At 30.5% G+C, this 15,647-nt stretch overlaps 1 protein-coding gene across 4 annotated transcripts; it reads left to right on the forward strand.

The window, feature by feature from the left end:
* LOC18602424 lies at nt 4,208-15,283 on the forward strand. Of its 4 annotated transcripts, XM_007033798.2 has the most exons (8): nt 4,208-4,370; nt 4,567-4,858; nt 9,168-9,267; nt 9,604-9,669; nt 10,412-10,526; nt 11,657-11,739; nt 12,968-13,029; nt 14,860-15,283. In XM_007033798.2, exons 2-8 carry the CDS (start codon nt 4,674-4,676, stop codon nt 14,969-14,971), a joined length of 723 nt encoding a protein of 240 aa, XP_007033860.2. In that variant the 5' UTR covers nt 4,208-4,370; nt 4,567-4,673; the 3' UTR covers nt 14,972-15,283. The 4 variants fall into 4 exon arrangements, with proteins under 4 accessions (XP_007033860.2, XP_017974956.1, XP_017974955.1 ...); XM_018119467.1 differs by having other exon boundaries at nt 4,236-4,858; nt 11,675-11,739; XM_018119466.1 differs by having other exon boundaries at nt 4,237-4,858.

Raw genomic sequence — 15,647 nt, forward strand, 5'->3', positions numbered from 1 at the left:
TTCAACCCATTTTGTGGAGACTCGAGAATGCTCATATTGCAAAAATATAATATTTCATAGTTAAAAAGATTTTGGTGACACAAAGTATTAAAAATTCTAATATGTGATGCCATTTATATTTATAATAGTAGAGTTGGGTTTCATTTTTTTTTTCTTTTTGGTGAAAGGCAAGACTCTTAGACAAGACTTTTTATGGTTATGTTAGGAACTCCAATTTGGATTTTAAATATTTTGTTTTATAATTCATAATTTCAAGATTTTAAACTTTGAGAAGGTGAGAGTGAGAGTTATAATTGAATTGAATTTGACAAATACCTATCTTAAAAAAAGTAATTTGAAATCCTAAGAAGGTTTTTTTTAAATTCCTTTTGTAATTTCACCTAAATCCAAATATATATTTTTTCAAAATTATTGTCAAATAATGTATTTGGATTTTAGATTCCAAATTCCAACTTGGAATCAAAAGTGTGAATTTTGTAGATTTTCAGTTTAAAATTATTTTAAAAATTTATCTAATTATTAAATTTAATATATTGATAAAATTAAATGAGTAGATTATAATATGTAAAAAAATCACAAAAAAATATATAGAAAATTTAATTTTTCAACCTGTTAAAAATGACATAATGAAAATTAAAAAATTTAAATGAGATTAATAGATTCTCTTTTTATAAAATTTATTTATCAATTTCTAATATAAAAAACACTCGAAATTCGATCTTTAGAAGCTTATTTTCATATTTTGTCAAATACAGAATTGTTGTTATTGAATTTGTATTTGTAATTTTGTATGCATACACATATATATTTTTGTATTTTTGTAATGCATTTGTAAGTTGTAAAATTACAATAATAGGGATAAAATAATCATTTAATAAATAATATAGTTACAAAGTCTGCTAATAAAAAAGTATCAATTCTGGCAAAAGAATACAGAGGAAACCATAAAAAAATGGAAGTGGGTAATGAAAGAATTGTACTTTGAGCTTCCAAACTTCAAATCAAAACCCTTCCATTCCCAAAGTTATTAGATTTTGATTTTTTACTAATTCCGTACACATCTCCATCTCTATCTGTCTCTCTCCGATTATGGTTTGCCCTTTCTTTAATCCAATGAGAATTAACTCATTCAACTCCATTGACTCCTCTTTCTTTCTATCTTTCCCCTTCTTCTCCCCCTTATCCAATTAGAATTAACTCATTCAATTCTATTAACTCGAGTTGCATAAATTTTACGACATTAAATATAATAATTTTTTTAAAATTTTTAAAGTTTGTTTAGAGTAATATTGATAACAATTTTTTTTAATTTTTTAAAATTTATTTAGAGTAATATATTTTTTATTTTCATTTTATTTTTTGATTTTAAACTAAGAAAAGAGATAACCGAAAGAAGAAAAAAAAAACTCTCTAGCAAGAGGAAAAAAAATAAGAAAAAAACATGAAGCAAAAAAATGGAGGAAGGGAGCGAGGGGCATGAAAACATAAGATTTTAATTAGAGGAAGTGGTAATTGTTTGTAGAGGGAAATCTTAGAAATTGAGTGAGAAGAAAAAAAGAAAAAAAAATCGGCTAAATCATTTTATTAAAATTAAATAAAAATCTAAATCATGTATGAAGAATGACTGTGAAATATTAGTGATACGTTGTTAAAAAGCATAACAAAAAATACTAAAATTTTAAAAATAGATAGACACATGTTTTTCACTTAATAGATAATAAAATATCAAAAAGCACATATTAAAAGATATAAAATAACTATAATACTATCTGTAGGTAAAAATCATTATACTTTATAATTTAGATATGCATGAAACAATAAAAAAGGATAAGGACAATTTTTGTATTCCATCCCCTTTTAACAATGTTAAAATAAATCCTAAAAAATTGTCAACCCAACAAGTTTTTCTTTGGGTACATTCAACCCAACAGTGTTTGATGCTACATATTTCTAATCATTTCATCAATGGTAGAATTAGTTGTTTGATGAATATTTTGATTGGAAAATTGATTGCATAAAAGGGAAAGAAAAGGTCCAAAAATATCAACTTCACAACAAAAAGATAAGGACAAAGGGTTCAAAAAATAATTTGGAATAAGTCCAATAATTGGGGACTGACAGGTATGGGATGCCCCATGACCAAACTAAGACATTTTTGGAAGCCGATTTCAAGTCAGTTCCAAAAGAAAATAATGAACAATCTGTCCTTGTCATTTGATTTCAACAACCCAAATTATGGGTCTACGTTTTTTTTTTTTCAAATTCCTTTTCAACCCATTTTGTGGAGACTCGAGAATGCTCATATTGCACAAAAAAAAAAAAACCATTTCATAGTAAGTTATTGAAAATTCTAATATATGATGTCATTTATACTTATAATGATAGAGTTGGGTTTCAATTTTATTTTTCTTTGGGGTAAATTCTATATACATTTTTAATGATATGACATTTTCTCAAATGACACTTTAAGGTTATTTTTTTCACATAAAATCTTGTAATTTACTTTTGTTTCCAAAATAGTTAATATTATTAAATGTTCAATTAATTTTTTTTATAAAAACAACAAAAACCTTTTTTTATAATTCTTTTATTCTTTTATTTAATTAAAGAAAAATTTTGAGTGTTTTTTAGATTTCTTTTATGACTTTTATCTCACTTTCTCTCCTCACTCTTTTTTTTTAATTAATTTTTGGGTAGTTGCATGTATATTAATTTGTTTTTTTATTTATAATCCTTAATTTTCAGTCTGTATCTACTGCTTAAGAAAACACTTTTAAAAAAGTTGTTAATCTGAACCTACTTAATGTTTATCTCAATGTGAAGCTTGTAACTTTTAAGATTTTAGCCCAAATCATTGTCTAAAATACAAACAACTTGCTTAAATGTTATATTTTTTTTTGTAAAAAAAAGCCGTACAAATTTGATGATAATACGAATGTACGAGCACTACCTCAATATGCTCACAAAGAAAATTCTTAGGAGGCATGCAAAATAGCAACTCTTGGGAACAATTTTCTTCTCATTGTTGATCAATAAAGGTATTTCTTCTGTGATATTAAGACTTTTTTGAACTTGGATATTAAGCTATTCTATTTATGCCTCCATAGCTGATCAATAAAGGTATTTCTTCTGTGATAGCACTGGTAATTACACTACTAGGATCAGCAAAATGTTGATCAATTTGCTAATGCTTCCCTAAATGGCTTTTATATTAATATGGTTTTTTTTTAACCTTAATATACATGCTGCGACTCAAAAATTAAAAAAAAAACAATTGTGTGAGGAGAGAAAGTGAAATAAAAGTTTTAAAAGAAATAAAAAAATGCTCAAATCTTTTTTTAATTAGCAAATAAAAATAAAAAATTTATAAGATGAAGGTTTTTATTATCTTTTTACAAAAAGTAGTTAAAATTTAATATAGCTATATCTTTTTTTTGAATAAAAGTCAAACATAAAGTTTTATCTGATAAAAAATCTTAGAATATTCCGTGAAAAAATATCATGCAGAGTTTATTTTTTGTTTAAAAGGCAAGACTCCAGAATAAGAATTTTTTTTAAATTATGTTAAAAAATCAAATTTGGATTTTAAATACTTTGTTTTATATCTCATAATTTCAAAGATTTTAAATATTGAGGAGGTGACAGTGAGAGTTATAATTGAATTGAATTTAACAGATATCTATCCGAAAAAGAGTGATTTGAAATCTTAAAATGCTTTTTAAATCTTTTATATAATGACACCTAAATCCAAATATGTTTTTTTCAAAATTATTATCAAATAATGTATTTGGATTTTAGAATCCAAATTCCAATTCCGAATCAAAAGTGTGAATTTTTTAAATTTTTAGTTTAAAATTATCTTTAAAATTTATTTAATAATTAAATTTAATATATTGATAAAATTAAATGGGTAGATTATAACATGTAAAAAAATCACAACAAAATTTATATAGGAAATTTAAATGTTTCAACATAGCGAAAGTTAAACAATTTAAACGAGATCAATATACTATCTTTCCAATAAAATTTATTTATCAATTTTTAATATAAAAAACACCCAAAATGTGTTTGTAATTTTGTCTACACACAGTTACATATTTTTTTCAATTTTTATACTGTATTTGTAATTTGAAAAACTACGTTAGCTGGGGTAAAATAGTAATTTAAAAAATCATATAGCTGCAAAGTCGGCTAATAAAAAATGAATACAAATAAAAATATAAAAAAGAAAAGAAAAAAAAAATGGTAAAGAAAGAATTGTAGTTCGAGCTTGAAACTTCAAATCAAAACCCTTCCATTCCCCAAATTGTTAGTTTTTGATTTTAGTACCAATTCCGTACACATCTCCCTCCCTATCTGTCTCTTTCCCGGTGCGTTTTGCCCTCTCCTTCTTTCTCTCCTCTTTTCTCTTAATCCAATTAGAATTAGAATTAGAATCAGAGCTCCCTTCAATCTAATAGGCCATACTCTTTTATCTCTTTGAATTTTCTTTTATTTTCAAAAACTTTGAGAATTCTCTCCATTTCTAATCTGAGTCTTGTCCTTTTTCTGGCGGGAACTCAACAGCTGGCGGGAAGGAACCAACGTTTTCCTCTGGGAATTCTGGGTTTTTTTTTGTTTCCATTATTTATTCTGTAATACCCCAAGGAAAGGTGAATTTTGAAGCTACACTGATGGCGAACCCACCGGGGAACCATCAACAAGAAGCGAATCACGCGTCGTCTTCTTTCAATGGAGGAAACTTGAGCAACGGGAGTACCATACCCGACAGCTCGGGTTCGGGTATGAAGCATAACCCCGGTATTGCCTTGGATTGGACCTTAGAGGAGCAAGCCATACTCGACGAAGGGTTAAAAAAGTGAGTCTTTTTTTTCCTATTTATGATTGTATAGAATTTTGGGTTTTTGGTGAAATTTTATTCTGTGAATTTTGAGACTCTTTAATTTCAAGTTTGAATTTTTAAATTCAATTTTAAAATACTAGGAATGTGAATTTTCTTGTTGGATTCTTGATTGAATTGTGGTTTCTTTATTGTTCCTTGGAACTGGTTGGAAACAATACATAAGGAGATAGTCTACATCTTACTGTGTTCGAGTTTATAAATGGCAGGGAAAGAAAAGGGAAGAAATGTTTAGTAGCCAATAATCGTGGGAACAACATATTATATACCATCATTGATCCTTCTCAGAATTTTAATGGAGATAGAGGTCGTTTTTCTGAATGTCACTGATTATATTTTACCTAATTATTTATTGTTTTGTTATAACCATGCTGCTGTTAATGACCCAATTGAATTCTTTCGACATTTGAGCTGATGAACTCATTATTTAATTTCGTTTATCTTTTCTTCTTTTTGTTGGGAGTGGGCAATGCATCAATAGTGCTTGTTCTAAATCTGTTTGTATTCCGCAGGTATATAATTTCACTTCTATGGTTTGAGGTGTTATCGATATTCCCAATTTACATATCATAGTTGCATTTTGAGTACTGATATGATTTGGATTGTGAATGAGGTGTTTTAAATGCTGTTTGAAAACCTTATGCTTGTTAGTATAAACTTTTGTCATGCCAAGACACTATGTATTTTTGCACCAAAGGTAAAATGAAGTGTTGTGCTTGAAATAACTGACCTCATAGACATTAAACTGCTATATAGTCAAATGTTTGAATCATCACTAACATTCGGATAAGTTCTGACCTCAGTTAACGTATCAAAACTTAAAGAATCACCTCTCCTCTAAACTCGGAATGCATAAGTTTCATAATCTAAAACATGACATTTTTGTGTGTGGTCTTTCCACATTTTTCCAAATGGTAACCAAAAGCTTATCACTAAGTTAAAACCGTACTGTTTACATATTTCTTTGTATCTGAACTTCTAATCAAGTGACTGACATCTCTCAAGCATCTTATTTCCTCCCAAGTCTTGATTCTGTATAATATTCAATCATTGAATTCCAATCTATATCTGACCTGCCCATAAGAATGTAATTCCTTAAACTTTCATTTCTTACTCATTTTTTTTTATCATAATGGAAGATTAAATTTAGTTGTGGTTGGAATCTCAAATTGGGGAATTTTCTTTGTAGTTGTGGAATTTGTGTTGCAATTAATTAGGCTGATACGTTTACTACAATATCTTGGAAAATCTTTTGTAATGTTTAATATGAATATTGCAATTAAATCAAGTTAATTTCTCTTGTAATTTTTGCCAGCCTCCTTCTTTTTATTTGTTTTGTTTCTTATGTTTCCTTCCATTTTCCTTTTTGTTTGGCTCCCCTACGATTTTGCAATCTTTTCCTATGTCACATCCACACTCCTGCTCTTTAAATACCCATTGATCTTCTTTACACGCCCTTCTCATAGTTGACCTTGTTTGCCTCTATTGAGATCACCCATCTTTAGATCTGTAAGAGATGGAAAGAAAAAGAAAAAGAAATTAATATTTTGTGATCATATATAGTTTTACTAATGATTGCCACTGGTATCCTAGAGACAAAGACAAAGGCTTGTGATAGTGGGTTTTAAGGTGTCTAGAGTTTATTATATGTTGTTCTATTTGTTCCATTCTTAGTTTTGTTGTTAGCCTTTGTTGAGCTATGTGGATAAGGCCTTTCTTTGGCGTAAACCTCCTCCTTATTTGTAGATATCATATGGCTTGATGCACTATAATGTGTTTACTTTCTTTCTTGTCAAAAGAAATACATAAACAAAGGAACTTAAGTAATTTGAAATGTATGGTGCACCAAAGTTATAATGGATAGCACATGCTGTTTGGTTTCGTTATCTTATCTCAATTTTGGCCACAAATTGTGCTAACTTCTATAGTAGCACATGCTTTCTTAGCTGGCTGGTGCCATGGAAGTTCCATGTGTCATACTGAAATGAATTATGACTTATCAATATGGAGATCCCTCTATTGAGAAAGAAAATAATAATTTTATTTAGCAAGGTTTCTTTTTTGTTTTTTTCCAAAACTTTTGTCCTTGACAAGATTAGATAAATGGTATCATAATCTTTTGGTCTGTTCAAATTGACATTGGAGAAAAAAGGACTCAAGCCTAGATCAATAAATCAGCTGAACGGAGGGAAATTTATTCCTTCCTGAAAACCACAATGATAAGAGAACAATTAGTCAACTTATTGACTAATTTTGCTAACTTAAACAATGTCAACTTAGATGAGACAAAATTTTAGATTCATCTAAAACATAAAGAAGAGAAAATGAAGAAATCATCTAAAAAACGTTTCTTGTAATTTTAAACTCAATGTTTCTTTATAATGTGAAAGATGATGAGGTGAACAAGAACGAGCAAGAAGAGCAGTTTATGAATGTATAAAAAGAAGAAGAGATTTGTTGAGATATGAGTAAGGAGGTAGTGGGCAATGCTCTTGGGCCTTGTATTATAGAAGGGTAGGGTGGGAGTTGGTGGGCTATGGCTTCATATCTCATATAATAAGACGAGAAGAAAAGATATATTAAAAAAATGCATATTCAGGTGCATTTGGAAGCTTGGAACACAGGGTGAAACCTTCAATCAATTATATTGGTGGCAAATTCTGGACCTTGTTTCTGCAAAAAAAAAAAAAAAAACATTTATTGCTTAAATGACCACACTTGATGGGATATCATCTGGCTGGAGGGTCTAAACTACCTGTATTTCTTGTTACTGCTATATTGTCAAACTATGACCCAAATGCTTTCTGAATTGATGAATTCCGTTCTATAGCTAGTGGTAATAGTAGCCCCCTTTTGTCATTTTGAATTAATAATTTTCATGGACTATCAAGTAGCTGGGGTGATACAGCCACATTAGGAGCTGCTAAAATAATATTGCTATGTTTTTAAAATTTTTCATTTACTCCTTTTTTTCTTTTTTTAATGAAAGTGTCCCCTCCTTTTGAAGGCATTAAGATGACCTAAAGTTGCATTTCTCTCTGCAAATGAAAGTTTGTAACCCACGTACATGCTTGCTCCGTGTTGAAATCTAGAGTAATTAAGAAGGTAATGAAAACGCTTGTCTGTGCATTCTTGTCTTCACCTGGACAATAATTATCAAATAAATTTATTTTCTGACACATTTGACCAAGATGCGTCTTCAAATATTTCACTAACATGCATTGGGACAACTGCTGAATATCTGTCATTAAGTAGGTTGCAAAAATCCATGGAGTTTGTCGCACGTGTTGAGGAGAGGACTGCACAGATTTGCTTCTCTCCTCCTACCTTTTGTTGCATTATAAAACTCTGATATTTGATGTGGAAAATTGAAAATGGGTTCCTTATTTATTTATTTTTAACTATTTTCTTATAATTTCATCTGTTTCATATCTAGAGTCTCAATCATTTCCCTGATTGTAAGTTGTCTAGGATTTGTTAGAAATAGAATATCTGGTTGGATTTCTTTAAACCAATAATAGACGAAAAATCGGTGAGTGATTTAATATATTTAGATATGATTGATTTTACAATCTGAATTCATTATAATCCAATATTGATTTTACAATCTGAATCCATTATAATCTAATCTTTTTCCTTTTCTGTTCTGTTCTTTGCCATGAAAAAGTTGATTATGATCCTTATCTGTGGTTAATTATGGGATCCTTATTAATTATTAAGTGCATAGTTATATTTATATGTAATATATATATATATACATAATATAAACTAATTTGTATATATATATTATATATACATATANATCTCTATATAGTATATATATATACATATATAAACAATTTGTATTATATATATATATACATATATAAACTAATTTGACCTAGTCTTTCAAACAACCATTGGCAGGAGGTACTACTGGTAAGATTGCATATCGAAGCTTTTTGCGGGGAGTAAGCAGATAGAGAGGAATAATTCTCTCCCTCCCCTCCATTCTTTTTTTTTCTTTTTGTTTTTGGTTGATTAACTAATTACCAAATGAATCCTCTAGTAGATGGAACATGCTATTTTTTTCCAGCACATTATTTTATTTTTGTTATTTGATTGGTCTTTTATTTTTCTTTTTGTTTTTTATGCCAATTAACCCAGTAACTTCATTTTCAAGTTTTAATGAATTGAAGTTTTTGTGTTTGCCTTGTATTGACTTCATCAATTTTGATTTTTCACAGAGGTGTTTAAGTTTTGATGTGATGTTGGTATCTCCTTGCAGATTTGCATCAGAATCGAGCATAATTCGTTACGCAAAGATAGCTATGCAGTTGCAAAATAAGACAGTCCGAGATGTGGCTTTGCGTTGCAGATGGATGACTGTAAGCCTTACTGTTCTCATATGTCTTTATTTAAACCCATCGGTTATTGTTTAATTGAATTGTAGAATGAATAGACTCATATATATAACCATATTTAGAACATATATCACAAGTGGCTTTAAGCATGCTACTACTCAAATAAGAAAGGCTGTAAACATTGGATTGCAATTCATATTTTTGGTATCATTTCTTTATTTGATTTCTGATGATTTAGCATTTCTGCTTGGTCAAAAGGATATTTATTCTGTGTTTTCCAAGACAAATTTTGTTCATGCAGATATTATTTTGTTTTTTTTTTTTTTGATATGAGCATGATCTGGTTTATGCTTTATGCAGAAAAAGGAAAATAGCAAGAGAAGGAAGGAAGAACACAATTTGGCCAGGAAAAGTAAAGACAAAAAGGTATGGTTTACTGATTCTCTCTTTTCTGTGTGCATTGCTGTAGTAACTTTAGCAATTTGTGTTTTATTTGTTCCTTGACCCTGCTTAGTTGGTTATTTCTAAGAATGCATAAAATTAGGCATCAGCTAAAAAGCAAGTCTCTCTCTCTCTATGACACTCACATGCAGTCATTTTCTATTTATCTATCTGTCTATCTCCTCTTTCACATGGGCACACTTGAGGAGATGCAAATGACTGTTTCCTTTCACTGTGGAAAACTCTCTTATACATTAAGGTAGTGGACCGAAGCTCATTGACCATAGGAAAGTTATTGAGTTTAGCATAGTATTTTATATTTTTCTTGGTAGAGATGTTAGATGGAGATTTAACTAGTACCTGCTCCTAAGCAGCTATTTCTTTGGTGGAGTTTGATGGATGACCTTAAGTTCATGTGGCGTGTTTGTTATCATATATGCTCAAATCACGTTATGTGTGAATTAGTATATCAATGTCTTTTCCATCATCTTTTCTTTGAGGCCTTTGTTTTATTGGAGCAGTCTTTTGTCTGCTGATCAGTAGTTCTCTACTTCAACTGATTTTTAGACTTTGGAATATATTAGATTTAATAAGAAAAATTTTCTTTCAAAGTTACCTATTTGTGATAATATTTTTTTAATATGATGAGAAATAGGGCATATTTATATTTTAAACCATTCCTTGGAATCATAGATACTTAGGAATATATTTTGCTTGTGATTATCAGGAAAGAGTTGCTGATCCTTCGACAAAGCCTGCTCATTTTGCAGCTCGACCTAATGTTCCTCCATATGCACCCCCAATGATTCCTATGGACTATGATGATGGTATTCCGTACAAAGGTTGGATTTTATCTTTGAAGATTTTTACTTCTAATAACTCAAGGTTTAGCGATGTGCTTTGTTGCTTCTTATATGCAAGTTTAATTTCCTTAAAAATACTATCTTTTAGTCTGCATTTTTTAATTAAATTTTCTGAAATCAGTTGTTTTCTGTTTTATCAAGATATATTTGGTATAATATAAAAGAAGTTTTATGTACATCATCTTGAGGCAGAGAAACAGAGTCTTAGTCTATTATGTTTTATTACCTCACCAGTTGCATTGGGTTTTTGGTGTTTTCTTATATGCTATATTTGTTCACACCTCTTATAACTGGCATCGAAGATTGGTTGCTTGAGCTGTTTGTCAAAGAGGTTATAATATTTGGTTGAAAAAAAATGGTTAGACTTTTGAAGTAATTCAACAGTAGGTGTTGAAGCAGTTTTTTTTTCTCTTTTTTTAGCCTACATTTTTTTTGGCATGACTTGGTTGGTTCCCTTTTTATGTCTAGTTATCTGCTTTATAAACAAACAATTTCAAGTAAAGAAAAGAAAGGGAGAAAAGTGAGATGAAATTTTTCTGTTCTTACCATGGATAGTTTTAGCGCAGGCATGTTTTTCTCAATTCTTTGCAGAATGCGGGTGACAGAAAAAGGGTCCCAGACATGCCTAATAATATTACAGAAAGAATTATAAAGTAGCTGCAATACTCCATTTGGTTGGCGTTTTTGCTACTTGCTTTTGAAAAATTACTGTAAAGAAAAGTAAAAGGTAAAAAGCAATATCATAATTTATTCGAAATGGGAAAATAATTAAAATGTAACATAAATTACTGCATAATTAGTCCATACAAAAGTAAAATAATGCATTTTGTCATTTAAAAGAATTATACATTTTGTGCATGATCTTTGAAAAAGAATTTTGCTTTTATATTTAAATGGGCTTGCTGCTTTTTTGGTTCTAAAAGCAAAAAGCAAATAGTAAAAGCACCAACCAAGGTAGCCTAGCAAATGTCTTTTCTGTTTTTGTTCTTCTGCAAATGAAGCCTGAATTTAGATTTATAGTGTCTGAAATTTGCTGAGCATGAAAACTTTTATGCTGTTTATGTTGTTATTGGAAATTTAATTGAAAGCTGCATTATGCTGTTTGACAGCCATTGGTGGTGCAACAGGAGAACTTCTGGAGCGGAATGCCCAAGCCTTCAATCAAATATCTGCAAATCTTGCAGCTTTCCAGGTGAAGTACCCATGTTCTGAATAGATCAATTTTACTTTATTCTTCTGTTTATTTAGTTTGCATTCCAGTTTTCAATGTGCAAGGACTAGTATCAGATTTGGGTCCCTTAACCCTGTCTTTTGAACATCTTGATTTCTCACTTCTTTTAAGTCTGGTGTAAGGTATTTTAGCAAGCACATTGACTTTATGAAATCATCTACCCTGGTGCCAAATTCCTCTTTCTCTAATACATACTCATGCCTGCATGTGAAAGCACTCAGGAAGTAGTGTGAGCACAAAAACTATACGGTTGGATACAACCAGGTCCAGTCTTCATGTCCATTAGTTGATTCGATAACTGGTAAACCAAGGAATTATTAAAGGGATTTCTCATTATGTCTAAATTTTACAAGGTTGGATGAAATTTAAAGGAGTGCTTTATTTCTATCCGTCCAAGAGAAGTAGTGTATGCTTCAAATGTATTAATAAATAAAAGCATTTGTTACTCTACAGGTGAAAGCGGTTGCATCATTCTGAGTTCAGATTAGAATTAGTTTGTTTGGGCATTTTGTATGCTTGTTATAAAGCTACAGAAAATTATTTGTTTTGATATTAACATCATGATGGTATTGATTTTGTTCAAAGATTAAAGGAATAAGTATAGCATGTCTGTGGATTTAGATTTCTGTATACCCTTACCTATGCTTTTAAATATTTAGAGAGTCTCTTCATTTAGTATCAGCTGTGAATTTTTTTCTTTTGAAAGTTCATGAATTCCTTAAAAACAGAGGGAACAATTGTTCCACCTCTGAAAGGAACAGCAGATTTTGTCCTGTTACACTTTCACTCAAGTACAACATACCAAAATCTATTCAAAAATCATAACACTTCCCCTATATATATTTCAGCACTCATCATCCCCTAATCACCTAAGTTAAAAACCCAGAGAGCCTCAAAGGACAAGAGGCCATAGCGAAAAAGACACAAAAACAAAGGGTCAGTATCAGCCCAGCTATACATTTTTCACAGCCATTCCCTGTAAATCCAACATGTAATTTTTTAGAGTTAGCATTCTTCAGAGTGGAGCTGCAATAAAGAACATGTAAAAGTGACATCAATTATGACTGTCATACCAGTAAATAGCATTTCTAGCTGTTCATGTGGATTAACCAAACATTCTGATGTGCTATTTGTTTGCTTCAGTTTTGGTGGTTCTCTAACAGAATTTGTCTTCTTTATCATTTTTCAGATACAGGAAAATGTTGGTCTCCTCTGCCAAACTCGTGACAACATTTTCAAAATCATGAATGAGTAAGTTCCAGTTTTTGCTGAATTTCCCTTTCTATGATACTAGAATCTATTGTCACATGCATTGGGTGTGAATACTTGTTTGTTCACTTGTTTTAGTAACAATTATATATAAGATACAGATAATTATAAAATATAAAATTGTAGAAATAATTAAAATTTTGTAATATTAATTTATAGATGATTCAATACTATTAGATTAAGAAAAACATTTTTTTTACTCTTTAAAAAAAAGAAAAACTTTTTTTTAATGAAAGTCATTAAAATCAAATTCTTATTTACAAATTAATACTATTACATTAAGAAAAGTATTTTTTTAATGAAAGTCTTTCAAAAGAATTAGACTTTTTATTTGCAAATTGGATAAATTTTTTTAATATCTATAGCAAAAATTATTTTTAATGATAGTCACTTGACGTAATTAGGATAATAAAAAATATTTAAAATAGCAATTTAAAAATATAATGAGTAAAAGTTTTCATCAATGCAAAATATTTTCGACATCTGTACTTTTGTACATATTATAGATATATAGTGATTGAAAGTTGAGTTCTTTTTTATAAAAAAATTGAGCTATTTAAACAATGTTCCAGCTTACGCACTGTTGCAAACTGTCTTTCTTGACATGATAATTTGATTATTTAATACATTGTTTTCTCAACTGCAAGGATGTATATGCGTGAGTGTTTGGCACCTGTAGGTGCATGGTAGGCTTGGAATGCAAGTTTATCTTCATGCATTTATAATTTATTTGAAAAAATTTTTGCAGTGTTTTGTGTATTTGTGAGTGTCTCTGGGTTTCACTGGATTAGACAGAACTACAAATTAATGTTTTTCTCATCTCTTTGGTTCACCTTACTGTTATACAATTGGATAATATGCAGGTCTGCTTCTGTTTTACGTGTGCTAAATATTGTTAATGACAGTTGAACCGTCTTGCTGGGCATAAACATTAGTTAGTATCTGCCTCTAGGAATGTGTATCTGTTGTTTTCATCCAGGTTTTAGTCGTATGGATTGTGTTGTTTCTTTTATATTCTGCTCGCTGTTGGATGGGGGAAAATTTATTATCAATGTTTTTGGAGAAGTTCCATTAGCAATTGGTTTATCTTTCTATTAATGCTTCATTCACTCCAAACCAAAAGCCATCCCATTCGACAATCCAAGTTTGTGCTGAAGTTAGTATATTTAGGCACCCTTATAATCTTTAGCATTGGAAGGTAAAATTTAGGAAACACGGGTGGCTGATAGAAAGGACTTAAAAGTTCAGCTGGTGCCCTTTGTATTTATGCATACGTTTGTTACATGTCTGTTATTTTGGTTTCCTCTCATATGGGAAGGCCAGATTTTAGAAAAGATTAAATCACCTGACTTTATTTAATGATAAGATAATGCAGTTTATTGAGATGTGTGGAAACTTCTCTTTGGGGTTTTGCTTGGTCATGGCCATTTCTCAAATCTGAGATAATTTTATATTTGCAACAATCCTGTTATCAGTGCCATTCAAAATCATCTTTGTTTTTACTGAACCCAGATTGTTATTCGTAAAATAACTTAAATTGTGTATTCTCTCTTGCTCTCTCTCTTCGGGGTACAACAGTATATCGTCTGGTAGTTATTATTTCATAATAGTAATATTTCATTTTTTTATCAATTACAAATTTGCTAATGGATTAAATTCCTGCTAAGTGAGTATGCGATTTTGAAGATGCTAACTAATTTTTGTATAACCAATAATGCTTTTGGATGCTCATTTCTTGGTTTAGCTTGAGGATTTTTGTAACTTGAATATCGTTTCATTCACTAATATAATTCTTCTATTCTTCTATTACAGCTTGAATGACATGCCAGATATAATGAAGCAGATGCCACCACTTCCGGTGAAAGTGAATGATGAGCTAGCTGGCACCATCCTACCTCCTTCAACCCATATGATGCAATCATGATCCTGCCTCCGACTCATCAAAGTCTCCTGATTAGTTTCTGCGTAACAGTGCATGGGACGAGTCTGTGCTCCTGCCTCAAACCTGAACGAGAAAATAACTGTGGATGAGGTTGACCCACCTTTTACCATTGGAAATAAATTCTCTTCCCTCCTTGTATGTAGAGGCTTAGTAGCGTCATGGTTCCTTTTGGTTTCTGTACTCGATAGTTTGTTTCTTAGCTGGTACTGTAGGAGGTGATTTAGGGCTTGTATAGGGGGACATATACATTAGAAAAGAGTTAAAATATCAATTTTAATTCTTTGTTTCGATATAGTTTTTCCAAACTTTTCTTTCCTTTTCTTTGTTGCGTGTTTTTCGGAGTCTACCGACAGGTGAGGCTGCGGATTGGGGATGTAGAAAGATTGTCTGGCGGGTTGGCTCACAGCATGGTAATGGGTTTGAACTTTGTATATCTGATATCTATTGTTGGGTAAATTATCACCCAAGGATCATGATCACATCTGCTGTGATGTCAAGAGAGATGCAAGTGCAGCCGCTTGTTTTGAATAATTTAGGGCGGAAGCAGCATTTTATTGACTGCAATTTGTAAGAAGCGAAATTTCCTTGCTAATGTCCTGCATGCCCACCATTTGCGCAATAAATTATCCTCCAATGCACGTTCTAGAATTGGACTCCT

Source organism: Theobroma cacao, chromosome 4 (assembly GCF_000208745.1).
Source record: "Theobroma cacao cultivar B97-61/B2 chromosome 4, Criollo_cocoa_genome_V2, whole genome shotgun sequence".
Taxonomy (NCBI): domain Eukaryota; kingdom Viridiplantae; phylum Streptophyta; class Magnoliopsida; order Malvales; family Malvaceae; genus Theobroma; species Theobroma cacao.